General features: G+C 39.7%; 1 protein-coding gene across 1 annotated transcript; it reads left to right on the forward strand.

Moving 5' to 3' along the window:
• LOC113985304 (paired box protein Pax-3) lies at positions 1-27314 on the forward strand. The gene is made up of 6 exons (XM_039386804.1): positions 1-52; positions 3568-3773; positions 14243-14408; positions 15480-15694; positions 26422-26668; positions 27187-27314. Exons 1-6 carry the CDS (start codon positions 1-3, stop codon positions 27219-27221), a joined length of 921 nt encoding a protein of 306 aa, XP_039242738.1. The 3' UTR covers positions 27222-27314.
• The last annotated feature ends 255 nt before the right edge of the window (positions 27315-27569 follow it).

Below are 27569 nucleotides of genomic sequence, written 5' to 3' on the forward strand. Positions count from 1 at the left end.
ATGAACACCCTGGCGAACCCCAAAGCGGGGGCTGCTCAAGCCGCAGACTTAAGTGAGCTGCGGCACAAGGGGTAGAGCCCGTGAGATTGATGCTGCTTAAATAGAGAAATGGGGAGGTGGATGTGGGGAAGGTAGCTAGCAAATAAACGGCTACCAGAACCCTCCCTGCCCTTTGCTATTTTTAAAATTCGTATTATTTTAGTGATCTCCGTGGCTAGACAGAATTCGTCCTGGGCAGACCCCAGGCAGTTACACTTAGAGGAAGAGGCTGTGTAATATTTTTTTAAAAAATGTCAAGAGTGCCTGAAGGAGTGCCAGAGGAGCTGTGCCTCCGTGGGTCTCAGGGTGATAACCTCTCCATGATAAACTCCCTGCCTGCCTCTGTCAGGTGCGCTGTGCTGCGGTGCTAATGTATGGGCTTTAAATGGTTGTCATGTTATTGTTATTTAATTATTCAAATGAAATGTCTTGCTGAGAGGAAGAACAGCCCACAGAATGACCTCTTGTGTGTTATTTTGTTGTTCGTTTTTTGCCCCCGATGTGTCTATTTACAGTGTTTGGAAAAGGGATGGTTGCAGAACTCCAGGTGACTGAATGCCTAAGACACTGGGCCCAGGGGTTCTGCATTTTGTGGTGATAATCGGCATGCAGCATTTCCTTAGGCCACCAGATAGGTCACGAGGGGTTAAGGGACAAATAATTTCTCTTTAATTCTTTAATTCCTTCTCTAATTAAACTTCACGGCTCACTCCTTGTAGTGCTTTTGGCTGCCTCTCCCACTTTGAGCTGTGCAGTAAGGGATGTTTTGGTGATCCCAAGAAGTGTGGTTGGGGAATCTCCCAGGGCACTGGGGAATCTCCTTCTTTTTCCAATTTACAACTTGAGGGGTTGGGGACTTAAGATCATTAGGACATCTGCAAAGGTTAGTATTATGTGTATTATGTGTCGGTAGTGGTGATAGAGGTAGAAATGACCCAGCTAAAATCTGACTCCCTTCACCTGTGCTAAATAATATCTTTGTATATCATGGAAGTCAGTGGACCTATTAGTGAGATACTGTTTAGCAAAAGGGCAATGCACTATGACTATTGAGCAAATATAAGATTAAATACTGATTCTTTTAAAGGCTGAGGTGTATCCAATTTTTGTGTTTAGCCAATATTCTCATTGGTTTCTCACCTATATAAAAATCTAGTAATGATATTTTCACAGGAAAAAATAGGAATAAAAGCTTCCTTGAAGCTAATAATGTTTAAGAATATTTTTTAAGAAATAAAACCAGTACAGTTTGTAGTACAGACATGTAACTACCCTTTGAGATTACACTTGTTTGATTTTAATATCACAGAGAAGATAAGACGAAGGAAGCCAATGTTTTCAATAAAGCTGCACGGAGCAGCCAAACCTGCCAAAGGGCAATGTCAATGAAAGCAGATAGATATGAAGGTCACTTCATTTGATATACATTCTCTCCTTACTTTAACTTTATTATTTTCTCTCTGAATGCTTGCCCTTGATCAGGCATATTGTTCTGGACTCTTAGATACTACAGGATTTTTTTATTGGTTTACCTTTGTGCCTTTCACATACTGCTTAATGAAATGGAAATCTAAAACTAAAATGAAATGAAGTTGGGATTTCAGTTCTGTATTCTTATTGCAGAAAAGAATGAGGGTGCAAGGAAACATTCAAGATTTTTGCTAAGTCTTTATAAAACATTTTAAGAATGATCATGATATATCTTCTGGTACTTCCCATTCAACTGGTGAGGGAATTCACTTCAGAAATTTAGCAATAAATATCCCCTTTAAATTGCACAGTTTAAGCTGGCTTTTTACAGGCATATACACAGACGTTTGAAGAAGTTCTATACATACATATGGAATATGAAAGAGTATTGAATTTCGAGTTCTTGACATGTCGGTATTTGACTTTTTTTTTTTAACTCAATTTGTACACAATCAAAGGTAACTTTTGTCAGACAAGTTGTTTCCAAAAGGGATGTTTCTGAGCTCTGTGTCAGGTCTCACCACATCAGGTATGGGCACAGTGCAGTGCTAGGCAGTGTGGCCCCGGTAGTGTGGCTGGTGTGCTCTCTTCCTCTAGCCTAGGTGGGCAGAAATAGCTGCTCTGCTTAAGATGGGTGATTTGTATCTCAGGATAACACTGGGAAAATATATTTTAGATACCCTAAGTTTCTTTTTGTTCTTGGATGGCAGCATGAAGCCATGGAGGCTTGTAACTTGGGGCAGTTGCTGAGGAGGGCAGGTGTCACTTGGGACCCCAATTGAGAAGATTTGGGGTTTGTCACTAATTCAGACAACGTGTTATGTTCATTTGGGGATACTCTAGATTGCTTGTTTAATAAGGAATGAACTTGAACCGTTTGGGATAGGATGTCTGAGCTGATTTTCTTCTTTCTAGAGAACAATATTCTTAAGAACGAGAACCATTTAGTCCAGTCTTACTTGCATTGAAAGTTTGCCCCAAATAAGAGGCTTTGGGAGTTGAGTGTTTGTTCAGTATACTGATGCAGATATCCACAGAAGTTTCTCCTTATGCTCTGTGTATGTTGGGTCTAAGATATTGATGCTGTCTGGAAAATGAAGACACTTTTCGCATAAGAGCCACTGGTTCAGCTGAAACGTTTTTGTTTGTTTTTTTTTGTTATTGTTTTTCTGCATGATTTTTTTCCTTTATGTTTTTCTGTATACAGAAATTAATAAACTTTTCAGGTGAATTGTCTGAAAAAGCACTTTGTCTTTCTCATGCTGCAAGACTAAGTAAACAGATTAGGTGTATTAATTAGTTCAAACAGCTTGAGTGAAATTGGAAATGTAAGATAGCTAGAAATGAACATGGTGGGAGGTTTTAGCTGGAGCTTGGGAAACTTTTTACTTCCAAATAAATTACATTAAAAGGATTATATTAAATCAATGTCTATATCAATAATTTCTTTGGCATTATTGAAGTAGTAGCAGCAATGCTTGCATTTCCATTAAATAAGCGGTTTCAGCATCGCTGGGGAATGTCTGCCCTCTTTAGGTGGTTTCCCTTGAAGACTTGGGCAAGAGGGAATGTCTCCTGGACAGCAAGTGAAGGCTCGCTTTGAAAGTCTACTCTCTTAGTTCATTACCATTTGCTGGAGAGAGTGAATGGGGTCAGGTGCTGGAAGAGGCTTTGCAGCCTTCACAGTTATAGCTTGGGTTCAGCTATAGCTGGAATTCATTTGACTGCCATGGGAAACAAGTAATGCTGCCAGGAGCTGCCTGGCTGTGTGTGTGACCTCACTATTTCCATGTCTATGAAATCCAGAAAGAGTTTCTGTATAGATTTCTCTATAAACTGCTAATTGCAAGAGTTGGTAGCCCCTTCCTGTGCCATGGACATGCTGTATGTGGGCTGTTTCTTGCTAACTTTCCTCAAGTTCTGACTCAGGGCATGTGAGGGGCCTTTGGTCCAACACAGCCTCCATACAAGAGCATGTCATTGGTTGCTCCAAAATTTTGCTCTTCTTTCTCCTCTACTAAAGTTAACTTTTGTCTTTTATTTTTTTTCTTTTTTGAGCACCAGCACCCCAGTCTGATGAAGGTTCTGACATTGATTCTGAACCAGATTTACCTTTGAAAAGAAAGCAGCGTCGCAGCAGGACGACCTTCACAGCAGAACAACTAGAAGAGCTGGAAAGAGCTTTTGAGAGGACACATTACCCTGATATTTATACTAGGGAAGAACTTGCACAAAGAGCCAAACTCACAGAGGCTCGTGTCCAGGTATGTATTGGAAAGCTGCCTAACAAAAGGAATTTAGTTTTCTGTTAGCGTGTGAGTCCTTTTAAATCTTATGTGATCCTACTCTGGAGTAGAAGGAAAATGTGAAGCAACGTTGTTTACAGCCTTAGGGTTTTTACATCTGTACATGGACAGTGGTTTTACAACTGTTTGAGACAACTGCTTTGAAAAAAACTCTTGTGTGTTCCCCAGGAATTGTTCCATACCTACCATGAATATAATACTGAGTCTGTGGAGAAGAAGGTCTGATATCCCCGTTTGTTTGTTTTATGCATTTGACAGCACTCTGCATGTAATCAGGCCAGCTGTTGTGCCAGCTCATGGTTACTTAACTGATTTCATCTGTTGTTGTTTGGGTCTTTCAGGCATTAACAGAGGAGAGAAAAACATTTTTTCAAAGGACAATGTGTCTACAAAGCCATGGAAGTGAGCAAGGTTACTGGTGTAGTATTTACAGTTAATTTTTAGGTTAGATTTTGTAGTTGACTTGGTTTAAACCCTGTAATATCTTTTATCCCCACTGTTAGTTTAATTCAAAGGAAAATAAACGCTCAAATAACTGTTAAATCTTCACAACTTCATGTAGATCTGGATTGTCTAAAACAAGCTAGTGTACTGGAGCAGTAACATGGAGTTGATTTAAACTTAAAAAAAGGCATGAACCTAGATTTTTAGCTGTCTGAAAATGGGAAAATAGCAACCAGATAACTCTGGAACAAGCTGCACCCTGGAGTTCAATTTTAGATTAGGACTTATTTGGTTTCATGGCAAAGAAACACATCCTGTAAAATGTTTAATACCACAAGCAGAATCTTCTGCTGGTCTTTTACTATTTAACGTCTAAGGGTCAGTGGGAAAACTACACCCCCTTTATATCAGTCTGAATTGCAAGTGTAACTAAGCAAATATGTGGTTGGGTGAAAAGCAAAATGTTGTAGCTTGTGATCTAACAAAGGGAGAGAAACGAGTGGTGACTTGTGATCTAACCAAGGATGCAGGTGAATTTGGTTTCTTTGGCGAAACTTTACTATGTTTTGACCTTTGAAACTCAGCTTGAGGCATTCAGACACTGCAAACACAAATAAGAAATACAGAATATCCCTCCGACTTTTTAAGACAAGCATGCCTGTTGCAGCACAGCTGTATTATTGAGCATCTGCCTTGAAAGGTCCAGACTTTTTCAGTTTTACCTGCTAAATGTTTTTGCAGGAGACTTCACACCACATTTCTTGTAAGTGTTTGTTATGACTGTGGGAGAAAATCAGATGTGTGGATGAATTTGTCTGGAAGGCAAACTCAGTGGTGCAAGACTCTTTTCTTAACATGTTTACTAAGTGAAATGTTTGCAAAACAGCTTCGTATATAGACTTGGACCAGGTAAGACCAAATCAAGCCCTGAGAATAATTTGTGCACAAACATAATAAAGATAACTCCTCTCACAAGTTCTGTTAGTAAGACGAATGGGATCTAAGATATGATGTTTTGGTCTATGTTAGCTTCAGTGGACAAATATGATAAAATTAAAAAGACCTTGTTCATGTTTTTCTAAATCAATGACCCACAGCTAGAAGAAAAGCAGAACTCTCATTAACATAACAGCTGTCTTAATGTGGCTTTAACCCTGTGACTTTTTACATTCCTTATGGCTTCCTTGGTTCCCTTGAGATGCATCCTGTCTCACACCACTCGTATGATCTACAGCCTCACGAATTCCCCAGTACCTCTGACATGGATATTTTACCTAACCCAGCATGGAAGAAAGTTCCCAGTCAATCAGTGATTAAAATACCAGAACAAAACCTTTCTGGATTAAAGATGAGCTGAGGTTGAAGTAACCAGCCTGTGGGCAGTTTTCTAGTGCACTCCATCTGTCTGGTACCCTTGAAGGCTGGCAGAGTGATTTAGAAGTGGATTAAGGGATACAGGATTTGCCTTATCAGCATTCAGCACCTCTCTATAGCCTCTTAAAATAGCCACGTATGATGGGCATGAAATAAAAGACGACCTGTGAAAAGAAAATAACCCTAAGAGACTTGAGACTGAGAGGGATGGATAGCCATACTGAAGTAGCATTCAAGCTTTCTTAGTCACACTTCTTTTTTGGTAACAGTATGACAGAGATCAGAGATACCAAATTTTATATGGATATAAACACAAAGATCTCTTTGACTGCTTCCCAATTAAGCATCATCCAAAAGAGCTGGCTCTTTGCAGCCTGAATCCAACTGAGCTCAGAAGGTTTTTTTATTTTTTTTCCCTTTCCCTTTGGAGCTGTAAGGTCCAGTTTTGTAGTTGATCACAACTGGACCAACCTTGTTATTCCCTCAGTCCCTCTGTGTAGTGCTCACATCTCATGTTTTGTTTTCTTTACCCTGCCTCCCCCGTACTTCCCCTTTCCTTCTGTTCCCTGAGGCAGTCTATTACTCCTGTGAAAGGAAGAGTCTTAAGCCACTGAACCATCTATTTTCTCACTTTCCCACTGTTGAAGGGTAACCAAATGCATGTTTCTAAACTGGTTGCTTGGAGGTGGGGAAAAAAAGTTGCCTCTGGTTTGAGATCAAGCTTAGAACATGTCAGCCCCTAAGGGGAATTTTTTGAAAGCTGATCAAGCAACTGAAAACAGACTTTACACTGTCAGTGTTACTTGTGTACCTAATCGTGGGGACAGGAAAGGCTTTCGGCAAAAGAAGCGTTGCAACAAACTCCACATTGCAAGAGTCATGAGATGTGTAAGTAGAATCACTACAAATATTTCAGCGCTGAGTGTAATAAAGAGTTAAAATGCTCCCTGCAATTCCTCCTGCAGCACCTTTCCACTCAAGAACTGCTGAATCCTTCTCCCCAGTGTTTGAACCTCGATGTGATGTGGAGCCAGGACAATCTTTTGTGCACCTGGCTGCAGGTGCACTTTAGACAGAAAGAAGGGGGGAGTTCTTTGGTCTTGTATGTTTATCAGATACATTTCAGAAAGATAAGTAGAGCTCCAAAGGAGGAGCCTTCATTTAAAAGATTAAAAAAATGTAGTAGTACTCAGAATGTGAAGTCAAAGATTCACATATTGTGAGTAAAAATTGCAACCTTACAGGGCTTTACTTGTCCAGTTCAAAACTTCATTAAAACCATCATTAAGTTGCAGTGTAGGCCCTTAAGGTCTGTGACCTACTTTTACTGACAATCTGAAGGCAAGTTCTAAAAGTGAATTTTTCCCCAGTGTAGATAAAAATCAAAGGCTCTTTCTGAGCTGCAGAGCAGTGTGGTTATGGTTTCTGCAACAAATAGTGCATAAGGAATGAAGTGGGTAGCATCTTTTCCGTCCACCTTTTAATTCCCACATCTGGCTTGTTTTTGGACCTGGATGAACTGGGCAAGCTTTGGCAGCAGCTTGGAGCCTGTTTCATGTTGATGGTGGGGGCTGTTTGCATCAATCTTTTGGTGAAGGATTTTTAAATAAGGTTCAGGTTTGTCCTGTGGCTGACCAGGAGCCTGCCTTGGCCAACAGGGGCTGGCCAGCCAGACAAATCTTTTGGGCTGTGGGTTGAAGGCAGGCCCCCCAAATTATCAGAAGTGTGATGCATGACACTTGTGTGTTGGCCCACTTTAAGGTGTGCCCCCAGCTGTATGGATCCTCTGGGGTGGGACACCCTGCAGTGAGAAGCAGCTGGCACACGGCCTTCCTGTTTAACCCCAAAAGGAAACGGCAGAAATTTGTTTGGACTCCTTTTTTTTTTTTTGTCCATGAATAATGTTGAAAAAGCAGGGCAAGTCAGTAAGAATTCTGAAACATGACTATGCCCTATCCTGAAAATGTTCTTCTTAGCCAGATCCCAGTTTTAAATTGATTTGCTTGAAAACTTCCAAAAAGAAAAATGTTGTTTATCAACAGAGCATGTCTGAAAATTCAGGCAGATCTCTCCAGGCTGCTAGGATGGGATTGAATGTTCCCATGTCAAACTTGTATTCAGCTTGTCAGCTATTGTAAAAGCCTTATTATAACCTCAACAAATAAGTCCCAAGAGCTCAGAAGTCTTGAGTAGCCAGAAGAAAAATTATTGAAAAAAAGATTTCAAGTGTTTTGCTTACATATTGCTTTCTTTGTTTCACTGTGCTACAGGGAGGGAAAGAGATAGTTTATGGAGGAGGATAGTGGGAGGAAAGGTGAGAGAAGAAGTTCTGACTCTTAAGCTAGCAGTAGGGCTTGAAATCTCCGAAGTCCAATCTCTCAGCTTTAATAGCCTCTTCTCAGTAGCAAACAGTGAAAAGCACTCACTGAGAAATCATGGGGGAGGGGAGATCTGTGCCAAAAAAAATCTTAGCTTGCCCCCAGCTCCTCTGAAATGGTTTGAGCTTGTATGCTGAACTGCCTGGTCCTATGGGAAGATGGGACAAGGGAATGTAGGATGGATTCAGAAACATTTAAGACCTTTCAGCAGATCTTCATGGTTATTCCTGATGTGGTTTATGGAGAATTTCTAGTGCCTTTTCTTGAGGCTGATGCTCTTGCATTATATATGGGCTGAAGAAAGAAAAAGCTTTGTGTATCCTTGCAGTAGATAACCCTGTAATTGCAGATTCCACCCTCCTCCATGAAGGGGAAATTATTATGTGTAAATTAGCCAACTAAATTCATATGCAGGCCCAGGAGGACATTTGTAAATATAAAGGAAAAGAAGGGATGTGATTTTGATTGTCTTTTTCTGGTCCCTGCTGCCTGAGGGCTCCAATTAGTGTCACTTTAATTTATAAATACACAGTTCAATTTGTTTATTACTGAATAATTTTCAGAACTATTCAGCTGCAATGTTTTAGAAGTATTTTTCTAGGACTGAGCCAAAGTCTTTTCAAAGGAACCTATAAGATCTGAGTACATTGGATCACACTGGGAGGTGGTTAGAAGTCCCTATTTCCTTTGACACAGTCTACTGGCTTTTTGGTCTGTGTTTTTGTTTTCTTTTTTTTTTTTTTTTTTTTTTTTTGTGTGTGTGTGGTGTGTTGGGGTTTGGATTTTTTTTTTTGAGAGGGGGTGTTGTTTGGTACATTTTTCCTTCTTTCCCCCTCCCCCCCATTATGTTTTAAAAGAACTCTGGTTTCCATTGCATTGATAACTCCCTGTGTCCCAAGCATCATGACTTCCCATTACCATAAAGAGCAGTTCTCAGCAGGCAGAGAACCTTCAGCCTTGTGACATTCCCACTGGTGGTCACGGCAGGTTGCTCCAAACAGGTTTTGGTGCTGCTTTGAGATGCTGTGAGGAAACACAGCGTGCCTCTGTACATGGTGGACCTTATTCCTGTGAGGTTGGGGGTGTACAGACATCGTAGTGAAGCTGATTTACCAACTGGTTGTGCTAAAAAGCAATTCTGTCTCTACTCTTCTCACTATGGCTGGTCTCTGGCAGCACTCTCCTTGGAGCTCATCTGATACCTTGGTGAGCCATGATGGACATTCACTCTACTGCAAAAAAAAAAAAGAAAAAGGGAGATAAAATCTTATTTCTTTTTTTTTTTTCCTCTGCTCTTGTGTTCTTTGAATGAACTTCCAGCCTGGTCAGACAGGCATATGGGCTGTTAGCCCTCCACCCGGCGAGGGGGTGACAGTTCCTGCACACACCACTCTGTGGGTGCTGAAATAAGTGAGGCATCAGTAGGGGCTGAAAGGCTGGGAACTGTGGGTCTTTAGAAGTCACACTGCCATGTTTTCCTGTTAGCGATTTCCTTCTTCAACCTCCTCTCTTTGCAAGGCACCCCTGCTGCTTCTGGCACAGCCCACATTCTCTCCCTGGTGGAACACCCGCCAAGGACTCCCACTTCCAGCATGGTCAGACTTTATTTTGAACATGTGAATTTTGTGGGAAGGGAGAGGTGGGGAACAGCAGGGTGGGGGAGGCAGTTACCATGAAAAATATCATGTGGCAAAAGGGGAAAAACCCAACACCCCCCTCCCCATCTAAAATTAGAAGTGCTGTTAACAATACATCAGTCTTTTGACTTTGTGTGTTTCTGGCACTCACGCTTGCAATGGTCAGGACTGTGTATAACAAAATATCCACGGGTTTTCTGCAACATTCACATCTTGAATGTTTTGCCCTGTTGAATCAGAGATCTTTTTGCCTTAAAAGCACATAGAGCACTCTGTGTTTATGATCAGACTGCCGAAATGTCAAGGCTAATTACACTAGTGTGTTCCCAAGTGAATAAATGCGTCTTTTAAAGAATATCCTGTTGAGATCAACAAAATAAGATGTTGGCATGATCGCTTGAAAACTACTTAAAGGAAAAAATGATAATAAGAGGCAGGATCTAAATATTAGGAAATAATGATGGGAGAAACTTATTAGTTCACCTTATCCATTCTACATTGGTGTAAAATGCTTCTTTTTATGTTCTACTACAGAGGAATTTCTTTTTTGGTCAGTCTAGTTCCAGGCGCTAGGAAAAACTGGAGCCTCCAGTACTTAAAGGGCTATTTTTTTTTTCCTTTTGTTCTAAATTTCATCCTCTCCAGTTCTGTTTTTGAGATGTAAATTTTGGCCAGACTCTGGGGTACAATTTTGTTTCCAAATCATCTGGGTTATTTACATTCCAGCTTTGAAAGTGACATAGGAACTGCGGAGCCCAAACCTCACTTAAATGAATGTAACTTGGCTTCTGTGCAGACTTAGGTTTTTGGATGCTTGGATCCCTCAGCCAAGTCATGTTTCCTCTGTCCATGTCTGCATTTGCACAGCACTAAGTGCAATATTCACCTAATCTAGAGCTCCTGCACGTTACACCAGCATGAGTAGATTGTGTTCCTTCAGACTGCTTGTGTAAGACCGCTGCGTTTTGAGTCTCAAAACTGCAGTAGCTTGCTTAGCCAATGCTTTTGCTTCCATGGGGGAAGTCGGTCTGTGATTTGATCATGCAGACCTAGGATTGGTCTGCCTGCCACTGAGATCCACACTGTTGCTTGTGAAGGCAGCACACAAAATACATTAGTTTGTCAGGTGAAGTAGTTGTAGATAGTTTAGAGTTGGTTTTCTGTTGTGTTCACTGCAGGGTGGCACTTTATCACAGAATGACACTTGTGATCTTCTCCAGGGGCTGCACTGTATTCTGAGCATCCCTGAATCCAGGTGATGGTTGTGTCCCTCTCAGAAGGGAAGCTGTAGGAGAGCAGAAACATCCTATGGGGACCTGCTAGACTTGAAAAGGCCACTCACAAGATGAGGATTTCTTCATGTTAGTGGAAGCTGAAATCTGCTGCACATAAGGGGGCACTGTGTTTAAATCACATTGGAAATGTACAAACAAAAGAAAATATTTCCCCAGGTGCTTACAATATGTTTCTAAGCAAACACATTGGCTTGTGGTGACTAGATTTATTTTTAAGTCTTGGCTTGATATTAGCAAATTTTTCAAGATTTCTTTAATTAGTGATAGTAGTGCACAAGGATTTTTCATGTGAGGATTTAAAAAATAAAAGAAATCTGGACTCTTGAAAATGAATCAAGGCTGTAGTCCAAGTGAAATACTATGATTAAAAAAATAATTTCGATTAACATAGCATGTGTTAATATGCTATGCTAACCTGGCTTCTGAATAAAGCTTGAGATCTGACTAATTCCCATAAAATTTACAAAAAACGTAAATAAAAGACTTGAGTTATTCAGGTTTGAGTTGTTTAATTTTGAGTAACTTGTTCTTGATTCGATTTCTTGTTTGTTTTTATTTTCTTATGTGCCTCTGCCATCCTGTAGTGATGAGCGTGTGTGATATTAGTGGCAGTTAGACTTGCTCTGCAGTGGAGTGACAGTGTCTGGAGCTGACAAGCCTGGAGCTGTGACAGTGCCAGTGGCATGTGACATGGGTGCCAGTCAAGTAACACATCCCAGTTCATGTAGCCTGGTTTCTGCACAGCCCAGGCAGGTTTCTGCACCCCTGCAGAGTCCCACTTATATTACTGGGGCTCCAAGTGGTAACAAAGCTGTGCACCAGAATGTTCATTGTGTGGCTGCTGCAGACCTTTGATACCATTGAGTGTGTCCCTTTCAGGGATGTCTAATACACAGCCGCAGTTCTGGAAAAAATGCAAGTCTGTAAAATGAGCCAAAATCTGCCTGTAATTAAAAGCACAAAACCTGGCATTAGTGCAAATCACTCTCCACTGAATTAACATTTGGGATCTGACTCATTTTAATAAAGATCTGGAGCTTAAAGGAAAATGCTTATCTGTAGAGGAAACAAAATCTTGTTACTTCATTTTTCTTGGTGAAATCCATTCATGTAATGTAGTTCAGTTAGTGTTCTCAAAGTGTTTAGAGGTCATCAGATAACCTTCTTGACCTGAAGAAGGGAGAGTGTTAAGGAAAAAGCTGCAGTTAATGACCTGGGTAGGCTAATTACAACGTGCATTTGCTGTTCCCTCCTTACTCTTTGACCTCCATTATCCTTCCTAAGTGTTCTTTGGCTCTTTGGCAAATCCTCTTTCTTGCTCTCCAGTGTGTCTTGTCCTCTTTTCCTTCCCAATATGGTTGTTTTCAGAAGATATTGCCGCAGGAGTGTGAGACTGGTGTGCTTTGGGGGACAAAGGCAGGTGGAAGCAGTCTGTGAGGAGTAAATAAGAAATTTAGACTTAAAGAAGGAAGTAAAGGGTAAGAGGAAAACTTAAAAAGGGTATAGATGTCTATAGGATGAGAAATAAAAAAATATTGCTGAATCTAGGCACACCCTCAACTATTGCTCATTACAGGTTTCACATCTCCACCCTGGTGACTTGTCCCTGCCAGCTGCTTTCAGAAATGGCTCATGTGGAGGCAGAGGGGAGTTAGTATGTACGGTAAAAAAACAAGAGAGGGATTTGTAGGGTAGAACAGAGGTTCAGTCTAGCCCTCTGTCCTAAATCTTAAACCAGAGTGGGAGTGTATAATCGAGGAGTAGTTGAAGGCAGCTGTATGAGCCAAGCATCTCATTCTGAAAAGAGTATGAAGCCAAAACAAACTACGTGGTGACAGATGGCCTACGTCAGAAACCAGATGGCCCAGTGAGTCCCACCACTCCTGTTATGAAACAGAAAGCAGAGAAGCCCACAGTGTAGTTCAGACTGTTTTTATACTCTTATGTGAGGGCCTACTCATGGTTTGTAAATGATGCTACACCTAGAATTCCAGTCTGTGATGGCTGATTCATAAGCCAGCATGGGCTGCTTGCAGGAAGGGTGACAGATCTGAGCCCCAGTTTTTACAAATACGTCAATATGTGGCTCATCAGCTCACTTGCCTCAGTGTCTTTAAGGCCAGGCTGCCTTACAGGCTGTGCAGAGCTACCTTGTAAGGTGCTAACACTCAGTTAAGGTCTTATCTAATCGATAGTATCCATGGATGATCATTGCAGCTGCTTCAAGGTGTAGGATTATGAGCAACTGTCTGCTTGTTGACAAATGTGTATAGTTTCTGTTATCTTAAACAACCTTTCTTTTCTGTGGTCATCCAACTCATGGACCTGAGCTCTCTAAGCAAGAAGTTGCTCTGAAACTGCAGCAGGGCAGTGTGCCTGCAGGCTGGTCCAGGCACCCCTGCAGTGACTCATTGCCCTTCCAACTTGTGGCAGTTTAATCGCTGTAATATCAGTATTAACCTATGTGTTTCGCAGCTCTATTATTATGTCTACATTTGTGAAGCCTCATGTGTGCAAGTCTTGCCTCTTCCTTTCTTGGAGGGAATAAGAGCCATCCAAGACTTGGAAGACTTAAAACGAACTGAGAATGGCATGAAGAAAAGCAGATTTATAGTTAAAATGTTGCACTAATCCAAACCCCATCTGGGTGGTATGCTGTCCTGGGAACAGATTTCAAAGTGGTTCTGAAATGCTAATCTAGTGCTGAAGTTCTGACCTACTGTTGTAAGTTTATTAAGAGATGTTTTGTACATATGTGTATACATGAAAACTTGCTGGGAGGGATTTGTGTGTTTTGTACATGGGGCTTGTATTTTTCTAATTAAAAGCTTAAAGTTCTGTTGGCCATTAGGACAATATAGTATCCCAATATATAAGTACATGCACCTTCTAATAGTGTATTAAGTGCTGCCACTAACTTGTCAGCAAATTAAAAATGATACAGACTAAATAGCTTTGGCTGGCACTTAGATTAAATGGAGAGATGTTTCCCCTTTCTTATTAAATGTGGCACAGTAATGATAGTGATTGATGGCTATTAAAAGCACTAAAGCTTGAAAGAGCAGTCAGCTTTCTTCTCAGGAGAGGAAACTAGGGATCAGAATTCCCGTGTCCTGTCTGTTGAACCATGGAAGTGTGTGCCAAGGGCACCTTTCTTGTCTAGAAGCCCTGAGTCTGGTGTGCACCTTGTGTATCTCTCATCTCAGACGCTGAATGTATTTGAAATATGATGCCATTATTTCTGATACAGCTGAATTAAATGTACAAAAATCAAATGTTCGTGTTGAAAACATTTGTAGGTCTGGTTTAGTAACCGTCGTGCCAGATGGAGGAAACAGGCAGGAGCCAATCAACTGATGGCTTTCAACCACCTGATCCCTGGAGGATTTCCACCCAGTGCCATGCCAACTTTGCCGACGTACCAGCTCTCTGAGCCCTCTTACCAACCCACCTCCATACCGCAAGGTACAGTAGCCAACAGGTACTTGGTTAAAATAGTGTTACTGGGGGGTTTACCATGTTGATCCATTGTAGAAATATTTTCTAATGTGTCGGCTAATTCAGGGTCTGACTCAGGGAGAACCTTGCAAGCCTGCTTATTTTAAGCACGTAAGAACTCTGTTTTGCTGCAAGAAAGGGCTGGTTCTACATGAGGGGTGCTAGCTAGAGAAATAATCACCTCCCGTGTGGTGGGTGTGTAGCTTTGGTAAAGACATGCACACACACTCCTGCCCTTCTGCTGTATTGGCCTCCTCTGCTGCCCAGAGAGGTGCAGAAGGAGGCAGGTGCACTTTAGATTCTTTGAGGCCTTCAGCGGTGGTGCACTGGAAACTTCTGAATATTTATCTGATGGTGGAAAAACCAGCTATTCAGACCATTTTGTTTCACATCAGACAATAGCAAGTCTCAGTATGGTAAAAATTTTCCTTTATGTTATCAGAAATTCTGTGAACTTTGGCAGATTTGAGGGGTGAGGGAACAGAGCCTCAAACCTAGACTATGTTAGATTTTAGTATTAAAGAAAAACCTTACTGGTGAGATTTTATAAAATGTGTTACTGTGTTTCCTCCTTGAGATTTGGATGCTAATTGTTGATGGATGTTCTAATTAAGGGAATTTTTCTAAGCCCAGGGCTTCTCCCATGCATTGCTAGGCTCGCTACAAACCACGGCAGAATTTCTGTGCTGTGACCTGGAGGGGAAAACCTGTTGTTAGTCTTCTAAGGAAATAAATATTTTCCTTTATTTATACATATCTATATATCTCTCTCTATATAAAATATTGCTGACCAATATGTGCCCACTAAGAGTGTCCCCCAAGGTCTGAAAACTGCATGTGTCTGTTATGATGTTTACAGTCTGCTTAAGAATTTTTGTGTGATCTTACAAGCCAGTTAAATATCTAGCAATAATAAAGTATTTAGATAACCAGTATTTAGATGCAGGTTCTGATGCAATTCTGTTGAGCTTCACATAATGAACTTATTATGCCAGAAATAAAGGAGTGAAACATATCACACGCTTCTTTTGCTTCTAGCTGTGTCTGATCCAAGCAGTACCGTCCATAGACCTCAGCCTCTCCCTCCAAGCACTGTACACCAAAGCAGCCTCCCTTCGAATCCAGAGAGCAGCTCTGCCTATTGCCTACCCAGCACCAGGCATGGATTTTCCAGCTATACAGACAGCTTTGTGCCTCCGTCCGGGCCCTCAAATCCCATGAACCCTGCCATTGGCAATGGCCTCTCACCTCAGGTCAGTCCTGTGTTTTCAGACAGAGGATTTGCTGTATACCAGAACCAAAGAGTCTATTCCCTCAGGCCACAGTATAATGAATTGCCAAATTTAAACCATAATGTATTCTTTATATAAGCCACATGATTTCAGTTTGCTAGTTTCCTTCTTTTTTTTTTTTTTTTTCTTTTTTAAATTTTTTTCCTCCTACTGGCTGAATCAAGAGTCATAGTTTATATTTAATTTCAACTGATTTATAATGGAATCATGCAGACTTCACTTTTGCATTCAGTTGTCAACCATTTGTAATGTACTATTCTTCTCCTGAAGATAGATCTTGTAGCTTTTCTGTGAATAAAATATCGCTTTAAGATAACCTCATCAAGATTTTACTGACTGGTACAGGAAAATTACAGGCAAGTTGTACGAGGAGAGTTCCAAGGACTGAGCATTGAGATGAGTGTGCATTGAGATGAGTTATAATCAAGTTATAAATACATAAATTAGGAGTATTACTGCTGTTTGGCAACATATAAATGCATGAATACCGTAATTGTTTTTCTAATTTGCGTGAGCTCTTTTAAGGAAATCATGTTAATAAATTGCTTTGATAATTGAGTGTCAAAAGGTTGGTTAAATTTTCCTACACATGTCATCTGTCTGAAGCCGACATTATTAGTTAAAGTTTAAATAGATGGTAGTTTATTTTATTAGCTAGAGCTTTGCCCAGGTGCTTGGAAAGAGATGTCCACTAAATTCTGAAGATTCACAAAGAGGATGCAATCTATAATTACAATCAGAAATCTCTTCAGGGCTGAAAGTGAGAGTTTTAACAGCTTTATCTGCTTTTTACCCTTTTTTCCTCTCAGTGGTTAGAAAAACAGAGAGAAGCTCAGAATGACACAAATGAAAAGTGAAAAGACAATTATACTCAATTACACACTAATCACTGACTATCACCACTGCCTAAGCAGGGAGAGGGCATTCTAATAGGCAGAAAATGAGATTTTAATGGCACAAAGGGTGGCCAAAATAACGACTCGTATATCTTTGCCTCCTTCGTTTTCTTCAACTCGTGGTTTGCATCTCGGGAGTACAGTTCCTGGTTCCTGTGCAACGGTGATAACTCTGTGCAGCTGAAAAGTTCAAAGGCACTGGAGTTGAAAAGAATGAATAACAAAGGCAATGAAATAAACATTTTTGCCCAAAGGCAAAAGTTCATAAACCCTTTTTTGTATGGGTAAATGTAATTAAGATTCACAGATTCCTATAGCATAGAGTGGGGTACAAAACTTTATGGCTTGAAACCTCAGGAAAAAAATACCAACAGAAAAACAAACGGATGTACTTCCAGCAGGACTTGGATAGATTTTCTTTGAAAGAATTCTGATTTCTAAATGCAATCTCCAACAAAATACATGACATTATATTAGTTGCCTTATTTATTTATTTATTTATTTATTTTTAGTGACTAATTTCATAGTGTGCAAGACTTCTACATTTTTGACATAATTATCTATCTGGGATTCTATGTTAATCCATCAAAAGTGTTTGTTAGTGTCAGTTGAAATGTATGTTGGTTCTGGCTATGGAAAATGTGATCTTTTTTTTTTCCTTTCACAAAGCTTTTATTGTCTGTGACCCAGAAGGAGAGCACAACAGTAAAGAAGTCTTGTGATGGCTGGGCAGAATGGGACAAAAAAGTGAGGCCAGGTTTCCTCCCCCCAAAGTCTTGCTGATTTGAGGTTTGATATAATCAGGGGAGATCCTGGAGAAGATTAAATTACTTTAATCAGTTCTGTGCTTCCTTACACCCAGCCTTGTCTTTATACTATGAAACTTTTGTTGCTTTGGCTTTTTTTTCCCTCTTTAAACTTTTTAAATCTTTTTCTAACCCAGTGTTTAGAGCTCCTGGTAGTGTCCAGCAACTCTACCAACAGGTTTAGGAAGACACTGATCCCTCTAAAGCTGACATCATGCATTTGCCACTCAATGCATAGAGGAGATAACTTGCATCCATTTAGATTTTGAACAACAACTTGGCAACTGAATGATTACCTTCACCAGCTGATAAAGATCTTCCCATTAAACAAACAAACAAATAGAAATCCAAGCCCTAAATTCATGTGGTGTTACCAACAGCTCCTTTAAATCAGTTTTGGTACCTAAACAATGAGTTAAGAGACATGTATGAAATGTAGAGCTTTATAAAGTGGCATACCCAGACTTCATGTTTATATAAGAGAGTGATACAGCCACAAACATATAAATCACGTCTGGGGCTGTAGCAAAACAGGAAAGTCTCAAAGACCAAAGGAACCTCAGCTGTTGGTCACGTAGGTTGCAATGTTAGTGCGTGAAACATCCCTTGGCTGTGGGGTGTGTCACAGGTCATCCCCTCTCCACCCTTCCTCAGGGCTCTTCCCACAGGCTGCCGGGTGCTGCCCGAGAGGATGAGGTAGCAGTGGATGGAAAGTCAAAAGCCAGCTCTGCGTTGGGGGTTTCATGAAGAGGAGAAGCAGGAGTTTTCCTGCTGAGTGGGCACGTTGCAGTGCCCTGCCAGTGTGCATGGAATTTAGATGAGAAAGAAAGAGGGTCTTTTTATTAGCCAGTGGATTTTTGACCACAATAAATCTGGGTGTGTGAGCAATTAACATAATGTTTCCACCCATCCATGTGTCTCTTGTTGGCAAATGCTCTGGACAAACTGTGTGTAAAGCTGAATTTATGGTGACTTTAGGGGGGGTGGAGAGGGGAGCTTTGTCTGAAGCCCAGATAATCTTTCGTGATTTAAAAAAACCCACCCTTAGAATGTGCGGAACAAAATCTAATACTAAGATTCACAGGATCATATTCTTAGTATACTTAAGCTTCTTTCTCCCCTTTGACATCAATTTATTGCAAATGAGGTCAGACACACAGAACTCTGGGGAAGCCTTATTTTCCATGTGGGATGTTCCATTCTAACTTTGTTCTTGAATATGATGGACAAATATGTTGTTTAAGGCAAGCACTGGGTGAAGGCACAGGACAGGGAGAGATGGCCAGGGTGCTGTGATTTTATTTTTATTTTTATTGTGTTAGCCTTGAATTTGGAGGTTAGAGGGCATGGTATATCTTGGTCAGTTTTAGGAAGCATAATGCTACATATAACATACTCGTCTTGCAAGCTGGGTATTAAAACGTTGTTGCTCTCGTTTAAAAAAAATAAGAGAACAAAAAGAGTTCCTCCTTCTTAATTTTTGGCATTTTTTAACATCAAGACAAGATCTACCGGTATCTTCCAGATGACTAATTATTCTCCTTGTTCATCTGGTTTATTCATTGTTACCTGGATGCAGTGAGAGAATCTCTGTCTTGCAGACCTATGAAGTGTTGACTTTTGCAGGAAAAAGGCAGGGATTAATGTCCTGGGGAGCTGATAGCCTGGAGTGTCCTTATTTGTATTTCATGAAAAAGCAACTCAACTGCAAGCATGCCATCTCAGCCAGACTTCTTTAAAAATAGCATCAGAACAGAGATTATTAGTGTGTAATATATGTAAATTGCATATTTTTATGTTTTCTATGCCTATTATGCAGCTTCTTGCCTCTCGTGCATACGTTTATGGGAATATTGTATTTCCTTTTCAAATTAGGTTTCAGTTGCTCAGTGCACTTTCTTTTAGCAAATATTTGTTCACTCAGAATTTTGAGTGGGTAGCATATCTATGCATTAATATATGAGTGCAGCACCTGGGCGTGCTTCTGAGTTGGCTTGTCCCTTTCTGATCCCAGTGTCAGGGGCCACTGCCGGCTCCTCGATCCGGCTGCAGAAACACTTGTCTCGCACCTGCAGGTGTATGGTCACAGCAAACAGCAGACTGTTTTTAAGACAGGATATCAATATTTTGAACTGCTTCATTTAAGATAAGGGAAAAGGCTTTTCCGGTGTACACGGGCATCCCCTGACCTTGTCATGTGCTTTTTATTAGTGTGGAAGCAGCAGAGTTTGCCCTACACCAGGGGATCAGGCAGTTTGCTGGTTTGGAGAGTGCTGTAGCAGTTTTGGGCTGCTGTGGATTCAGGTGGAGCAACAATACTCTGCTCAGGTTCCTGCCCATGAGGTCATGTGCTTTCTATGTTTAACCTGTAGGACATTTAACCTGTAGGTTACCCAGGCTTAAACAGTACTGCTGTGTTAAGGTTTTACTGGAAAAAGAAGTGTGTGCTACCTGTCTCCTGCTAGGCATATTTTTTTTCCTCCTTGCCCTGTAGAAAAACTTCTCATGTCTACTTTTTCCTCTTCTGTGCCTTCTCCCACTATAATTGAATCAAACCAGTAGCTTTAAAGGCTGCAGTTTTAAACTGGGAAATGGATTGAATGTTGAAGGGGCTGTGTAGAAGATCATAACAGGCTTTAACAAAGTTTGCAGTTCTCGTGCCATTACTTGGTGCTCAGGAATAATCTTAATAAGAAAATTCCAAACTTTTCCATGAACAGTAGTAAAGATGCAAGCTCTTTCAAGTTTTCTTTCTTCTACTGTCAAAACATTTCACTGCCTGAGTTTAAGAATTACCCTGTAACTCCTTTTGGTGAGATAGATCTTAGGCAATGGGCTTCCCTTAAGTCTTTGAGAGCACTTGGTTTTCATTAACCTGAAGTATGGAACTGATGGCAGCTGTCGAATCAGTTAGATATGTTCATATTGTCTTGTTAACTCTGTTTTTAAGGGAGACACATGAACCAGGGGCTAAAAACCTTCATTACCTCATTAAGAGGGATGAGAAGGAGGGGAAAAAAAGCAACTATTAATTTTTCCTATACCTTTTGTTGGATTACTGCTGCATTGGTTGCCCACAGAAACATTTCACTTGGATTCAAGTCCCACAGCAGTGAAAAGCTCATGATCTTTGTCACAATGCACTTGGCTTTGAGAGCTCTTTGCTTAATGACCCAAGAACATGAGACAGGTCAGGGATTTCTTTGTGAGGAAGAAAGTAAATTCACATGATATAAGCTTCATGAACACGAGTTTGTTGTTGTTTTTTTTTTTAATTAAAAAATAAAAGCCCAGCCAATGGGGTTGATTATTTTTGTTTCTGTGAGTACAAATAGATGATATTCAACAGTTTTTTAACTGTTATCATGCAAAATAACATTTTTATTTGTTTTGTAAGTATTCTAATATATAAAATATTGAAAATATACATTTACAAATAACATAATGTATTATTAAATATATTAATATAGCAGCAACAATAAACAGGTGATTGCACATTTTTGAATGTCCACATTAACTTCTCTCTTTTAGTTTGTTTGGCTTTCAGACAAATCCATGTAGTTGTGGATGGAAGGTGTGTAAGAGCTGGGCTGGTGTTCATAATGTCCAGAATCCTTCTTTTGTGTTTCAGGTTTGATAGAAGGTGGGAGAAGGAGAGTTCACAGACAGAGAGCAATCTAATCTCAAATTTGGGCTTGTTATGGATTGTTTTAAGTAATATTTCCAGAGTTGAGCATTTAAATTCATGAGCCTACAATCTCTGAGATTGTCTGAAAAAGTTGTGAAATGTTTAATTTTATATATATACTTATAATTTATATGAATAATCTGTATGAATATATATGTTCATCTCTGATCTTTCTTTTGTCTTTTGAGTCATCTTTGGATGCTTTTCATACAACCAGAAGCTCAAGAATTAACTGATCTTACAATTATTTGGTAATGTTATCAGGTTCCATGTCTCTATGATCTAGCACCTAAAAAAAGACATGAGTTTCATGTGATAACGTTGTGAACATCGGTAATCTTGTGTAGATAAAAATATAATTCATGAAAGAGCAAGTTATCCTCTTAATTATCCTAAATATACACCAGTGCAACTTCTCTAATTTCAGTGTAGGTGATATCTGGTGGTGTGAAATCAGTATGAGGTCTCATTTGATATGAGGATACAGAAGGTCAGATCATCAATGTTCAAAATCAGTGCATTTGCTCCTCTTTTCATCAACCAAGGATGTGGTTACCAACACTTGCCATTTGACACAAAAATGCTTTCTGTCAGGTTTCTTATATTCAGCAGAAATATTCATAGATATAAAATGAATCAGCAACATCATTCTAGGATCCTACAAGTATACATCCATGTCCCTAATTAATTTTAATTAATCCTCTAAAATCTCTCTTTATAATGCATTATAACAATCCCTTTTGTACTCTTTCTTGTGCAATATTTTGTTTTTTGAGAGATTTCTCTACAGTGAAAAGAGTTAACAGCAGGTAATGCCATTCATCTCGGGAGGAGTTTGAAATTTTCAGTGTTAGTGATGAATGAGGGTATCTGACCCACATCTGTTTTACATTAGAATGGAACATTGCCCTGACATCGTTAGGAGCATTTGTCAAGATTCCCTGGACAGAGCTTCTGTAAATTACATGCTGCAAATGTGTCAGGGTCAGATAAGAGGATATCATTAACTGTGCTAAAGTTTACTCATGATTCTGTCACTTCAACTTAATATGTTAACTGCCAACCATTTTCCTTGGGTTGTTTCATTAAATCTTTCATTCACGGGAGGGGAAAAAAATGTATCACTGTACCCAAAAAATATTACACATGTTCTTTTCTCATAAATCATATTAATTGCAGACATGGTCACAAAGCATATTAAACGCAGGCATCCGTAAATGAATTAAAACATATGAGAATTTTATTGTGCCTATGGTAGGTCCTACGTCCTAAAATACCAACCATATTAACAGACATAAAGTTTCTTTTAAATGGAATAAACTTTTTCTCAGTTTAATGGTCTTTATTTTGGTGATAATATTTTCTAATACCTGGTAATGGAGCACACATTTTGTAAGTGGCCTTTAAGGCTTTCATCACTCAATTTCTCTTTCTGGATCGTATCCTCAGCTGGTGATTCTCTGCTAACTCCACCAGCAAGGGATTTGTCCTAGGGAATATTTTGGGTTGTTTCAGATGTGGTCTCAAAACTTTTCTATAGAGTTTGATTGTTGCAGTCCACTGTGTTCCATTTACTTATTCCTAATTTCTCCTTTGTTTTCTAATAAAATATGGTGATTTTATCAATTGCATATACTGTATTTTGCTGTATAAGTGCAAAGGCTGTGCCTTAACATTCCTGAGTGTGTTTTGCAAAAAATTATATCCTGACTTTGTTTTTTTTCATTTATAGGTGTTCTATTCTAAAATAATTGAATAGTTACTGCATCATTTAATTATAGGTGTCAGATTAGCCCTTGGGGCTAATATCCATATCAGTGAGGCTGACAATTACTACTTTAACTTTCCCAAAATCATTCAGAAGGAAGTACATATTTTCCAGTAATATGGACGATATACAGAATGAATAAATATGTTTTATACCTTAGTTATTATAAAACAATCAGGTCTGTTTAGAACTGTACTGCTTCATATCCACGGAACATCTGAGTTGCCAAATCTAGGTCTTTGTGTGTTTCCTGTGCACTGCTAAGCTGAGGGTGCTGAGGATCTTGCAGACATGGCCTATTAATGGATTTCTAATTGATTAGGTGAAAGTCAGCCATGCCCTTCCTGTAACTCTTTGTATGGGTGATAAGGTCATGGCACATACCTACAAAAGACTTCTGCCCTGAGGCTACTTCCCTTAGAGCTTTCAAAACAGACATGACCAAAAATCTAATTATTTAGATACTAATCAACTGCAGGATGATTCTGAAGGCCTCTGAAGAAGATATTTTTGAGGAGACAGTTACTGTTTGAGCTTCAGTTTTTTCCACCTCAAAGACAGAGAGCTCTGTCAGTTCTGCTCTAGTGTATCTACTAGGTGCATATCCACTTAGCAAGATGATGCCTAAAGACTTGTATTATTATCTAATTATCTATTATTATCTAATTAATCTACAAATTTTAAAGTAAATCTCACAAAAAGCTAATTTTAGTTTGTCAAAGGAGATAAATCTCTACCCAAATATAGATGCTACTCAAGTTTGAGAGGCATTCGAGACCATGTCTGGATCCAGGTTTAAATTTCAAGGCTAATCTCAAATTTTAAAATAGCTTCCAATCCCAAAAGTTTAGAGCTCACTGTTTTCTGCTGGTAAAGTCAAAATAATTTTGTCTGGGGCTCTATTCTATCGAAAACATTAAAGTGAAAAAAACTTTAGTTAAAATATGCAGTTGGTAATATAGCTGTTTGCCAACTCAGCAATCAGTCCTAAAAGTCCTGGCAGAGACAGGGTGTGATGTGAGAGTGCTCAGGCAGGGAAAAATGCCACTGGGGTTCCAGTAGGGCTGTGAGAGTGATGTGAGCACAACCCCTTCTCTCTGCTCTTGAACTTGGAACAGAACGTGGTACAGTCTGTAAATATTGGTATCACACTGGAGCTGTGCAGGGATGGAAAGGGTTGTGCACTTACTTCAGATTTCTGATAAACCCCTGTGTGTTTTAAACTGTAGTCAAAACCGTGATACTCCTGCCAATGTAAATATTTTCCAAAGTAGTAATTTTCAATGTAAATGTTGAAGTTAAGCCATGTTTTTTGTAGATCTTTCTCTTCTTTTAACTCTACCAGTGATAATTTCAAAGGACAGGGATTAATATAACCTAAATGAATGTAGGTTCTAATACTGTGTCCTGCTGATGCAATGGCAGGTCATTAAGCACGCTAGATTTTCAGACCATGTTAATTTCCAGAGTTATAAGAAAAAGATTTACAATTTCTGAAATGGAAATACTTGCTAAAATAATCTTTAGTAATTTTAATAATTTTCAGAAACCAACTTTTGGAAGAAAAAGTTAGGAGCCCAGTTATTTCACCTTTTAGGGAATTTTGGGACAAAATGCTGTGCAAGTTGCTGGGCAGATAACATGATTTTTCAAACAGTGGTGACTCCAGAGTTGTTTTTTTATTATTAACCTCAAGTTTTTTAACAGGTTTTGTGCACTGAAAAGACTCATTGAATGAAGTAGAAACTATCTTGCAGCCTGAATATAAATTCTTATGTTTTTTTAACTTAAAAAAGATTTCAGTATCTGAATGAACTCTGCATGTGTTTTGAAACTTCTTTTTCAGAAACTGAAGCATTCAACAGATACCATCAGTTAAACTCATGTTTTCCTGCTTAGTGAAACAGAAGTGAACATTTCAGTGCTCTATGTAGTAACTGAACTTCTTTCTCAGGCTTTTTTTTTTTTAGTGAGATGTCTTGGGTGCATCTAATGCAAAGATATTTTTTGTTCTTGATGCAGATATCTGGGTGTCTCTTTTTGAAGTGCTCTGCTTGTACCTCTTGCTCTTTTCCTAATCAGACATTCAAAACCTGGAAGGTCTTCCTTCCTACTTAAACCACTATCCCTGGATCTTGTTTCGCTTATTTATTAAAAAACAAACAAAATTTGGAGCTGAGACCACAAGCTCCCTACAGTAATAATCTCTTTTAGCTTGAGATGGAAAAGGAAGTACAATTTAGGGAGGAGCATCAGAGCTTTAGGAACCAGATATGTTGTTATGAGGTTTAATTTATTCTTCACAAAATAGACTTCAATTTAAATAATTTCTCTTTAGTTTATGGTAAGAAGTGCTGTGAAGCCAACTGATTATCAAATAGCAGGTCAGATAATTGTGATGCCTTTTTGGAGCATTAACAGCCTGTAAATTATCAGAACATGCAGTTTTGGCAGAAGCTGTACATCAGCCATCCGTTATGAGCTGCAGACTGTTTGTCAGGCTTTGAAGTGCAATTTATTCCAGCAGAAGGAAGCAAATCTCTCAGCCACACTTATTTTCGAAGTGTGTTATAGAGATGTGCCAGGAAAGGAAATACCATCCTACAGTGTGAGGGACTTCTGTACAGCAAAAACTTATCACTGTAGTTTCTTCCTTTGCTTTTCTTTGAAAGTGCAGATGCTTTTTTTCCCTTTTTTTCTTTTTTTTTCTTTTTTATTCTACTGGAAATCATAACCTAGAGGGCTGGACTTTTATAGGGACAAGCATGTATTTCCCAGTAACCTCTTTTCAAACTCATTTTGACTGTTGATTTCATAACTGCTACTGTAGAAACAGTTTATTAAGGGAGTCACAGTTGACTAGAAGCCAGTCTGGAATACCTGACCCTTTCTGTTGTGTCCTCTAACACAGAGGATGAAATCGATAACTGATGCTATGACCAGCACTTTACTCTTTCACATTCTTTTCTTCACAGGGCATGAAGCAGCAGGAGGTGCTGCTGCTTTGCCCTTTCTCAGCACCCAGAACATCATCAATATGTGGGGTTCTTTGCTGCTTCTGGTAGTGTTGCTGTGATCTGCTCCAAATTAACTTCATTGTAATGATTGCTGATCTTGGAGAAGAAAATCGTGTGGGTTTTTTCACATCTTTTTGTATGTTTGTTGATCATGCAGGACAGCACGGCTGAAAGCCACTATGTGCTTTTTGTTCTCTTACAGTTTAGTCCTCAAGGAGTAAACATATGCAGAGATCCCGGCTGGGACTGGGATCAGGCACTCTAAAGCTATAAAAATTTAAAATATTAATTTTCCTTATTTGCCATTGGTATCACCTTTTATTGCTTGTTACCCATCAGATTTTATTTTGGTGGATGATGCAACCGAGTTCTACTTCCTCTACTCAATGCACAGTTCAAGTATCAAGTCTACCTGGTTTAGGAAATCAAATTATAGATTTGGGAACTTCTGTGGCTCTGTAAGCAACGAGGTTCATCGCATGCTTTAACCGTTTTTATTATTCTACATTTTAGGTAATGGGACTCTTGACTAACCATGGTGGTGTGCCTCACCAGCCCCAAACTGATTATGCCCTGTCTCCTTTAACTGGGGGCCTGGAGCCCACCACCACTGTCTCAGCCAGCTGCAGCCAGCGGCTGGATCACATGAAGAGCTTAGACAGCCTGCCTACATCCCAGTCCTACTGCCCGCCCACCTACAGCACCACGGGTTACAGCATGGACCCCGTCACGGGATACCAGTACGGACAGTACGGACAAAGTGAGTGTGGGGACACTGCGACACCGCACCCGGTTCCCAACGGGCTGCACTTTGTGTCTGTGACCAAGAAAATTGGGAGCAGAGATCCTAAAGGCTGACGGTTACTCTCTCCAGAGCCGTGCAGAGTGCACTGGTGAGATAGCTGATTGTTCGAGCAAGATTTCTGCTGCATAATTATTTTCTTAAGTGATGTCAACAACATCTTGATGTTATTAATTGTTGAGACATGAAACCTGATTGCCATTAGGTAAAACATAAGGGTTGTCCAAAATGAAATAACCGCTGGCATTCCACTATTAGAAACACATGTTCTTAATGAGGTCAGCTCAAGAATCATTACAGTATATAGTCCCAGATACATAGAGTTTTGTCAAACTTGTCCTAGGAATAAAAATATTAGTCTCTTTCCTTTGATATATCAGTATTAAATATGACAATGTCAACCTGTAGTTGGCATGGCCCCATGCTGTGAGGTTGTCACTGCATGACTTAAAAAGCTTCTTTTGCTTTTTTTGCAGGTGCCTTTCATTATCTGAAGCCAGATATTGCATAAATGAACTGTCCACTTCAAGTTAAAGCTGGTCTTGTTTTCCGGTCTCACTCCAAGGCTTGGATAAGAGGGATCTTCTCAACACGCTGCAGCCTAAACTGGGGCAGTCCCATTGAGAGAAGCAGGCTTGTTATGTTCTCTCCAGTCATAGCTTTTAGTAGACTTTTGAAGGTTGGACAAAGCTATACAGAAGACAAAGGCCAAAAGCAATAATGAATAAATGTGACATGCTTCATTATGAGTGGGTATACAGAACAGAGCATATTGAACATCACTGCCTGGCAAACATTCCATTTTTTTGTTGCTGTTGAAATTAATGGACATTGATTGGGACAAATAGAACATTTTGAA

This window comes from Pipra filicauda, unplaced genomic scaffold (assembly GCF_003945595.2).
Source record: "Pipra filicauda isolate LSUMZ 115617 unplaced genomic scaffold, ASM394559v2 scaffold505_size606005_pilon, whole genome shotgun sequence".
Taxonomy (NCBI): Eukaryota; Metazoa; Chordata; class Aves; order Passeriformes; family Pipridae; genus Pipra; species Pipra filicauda.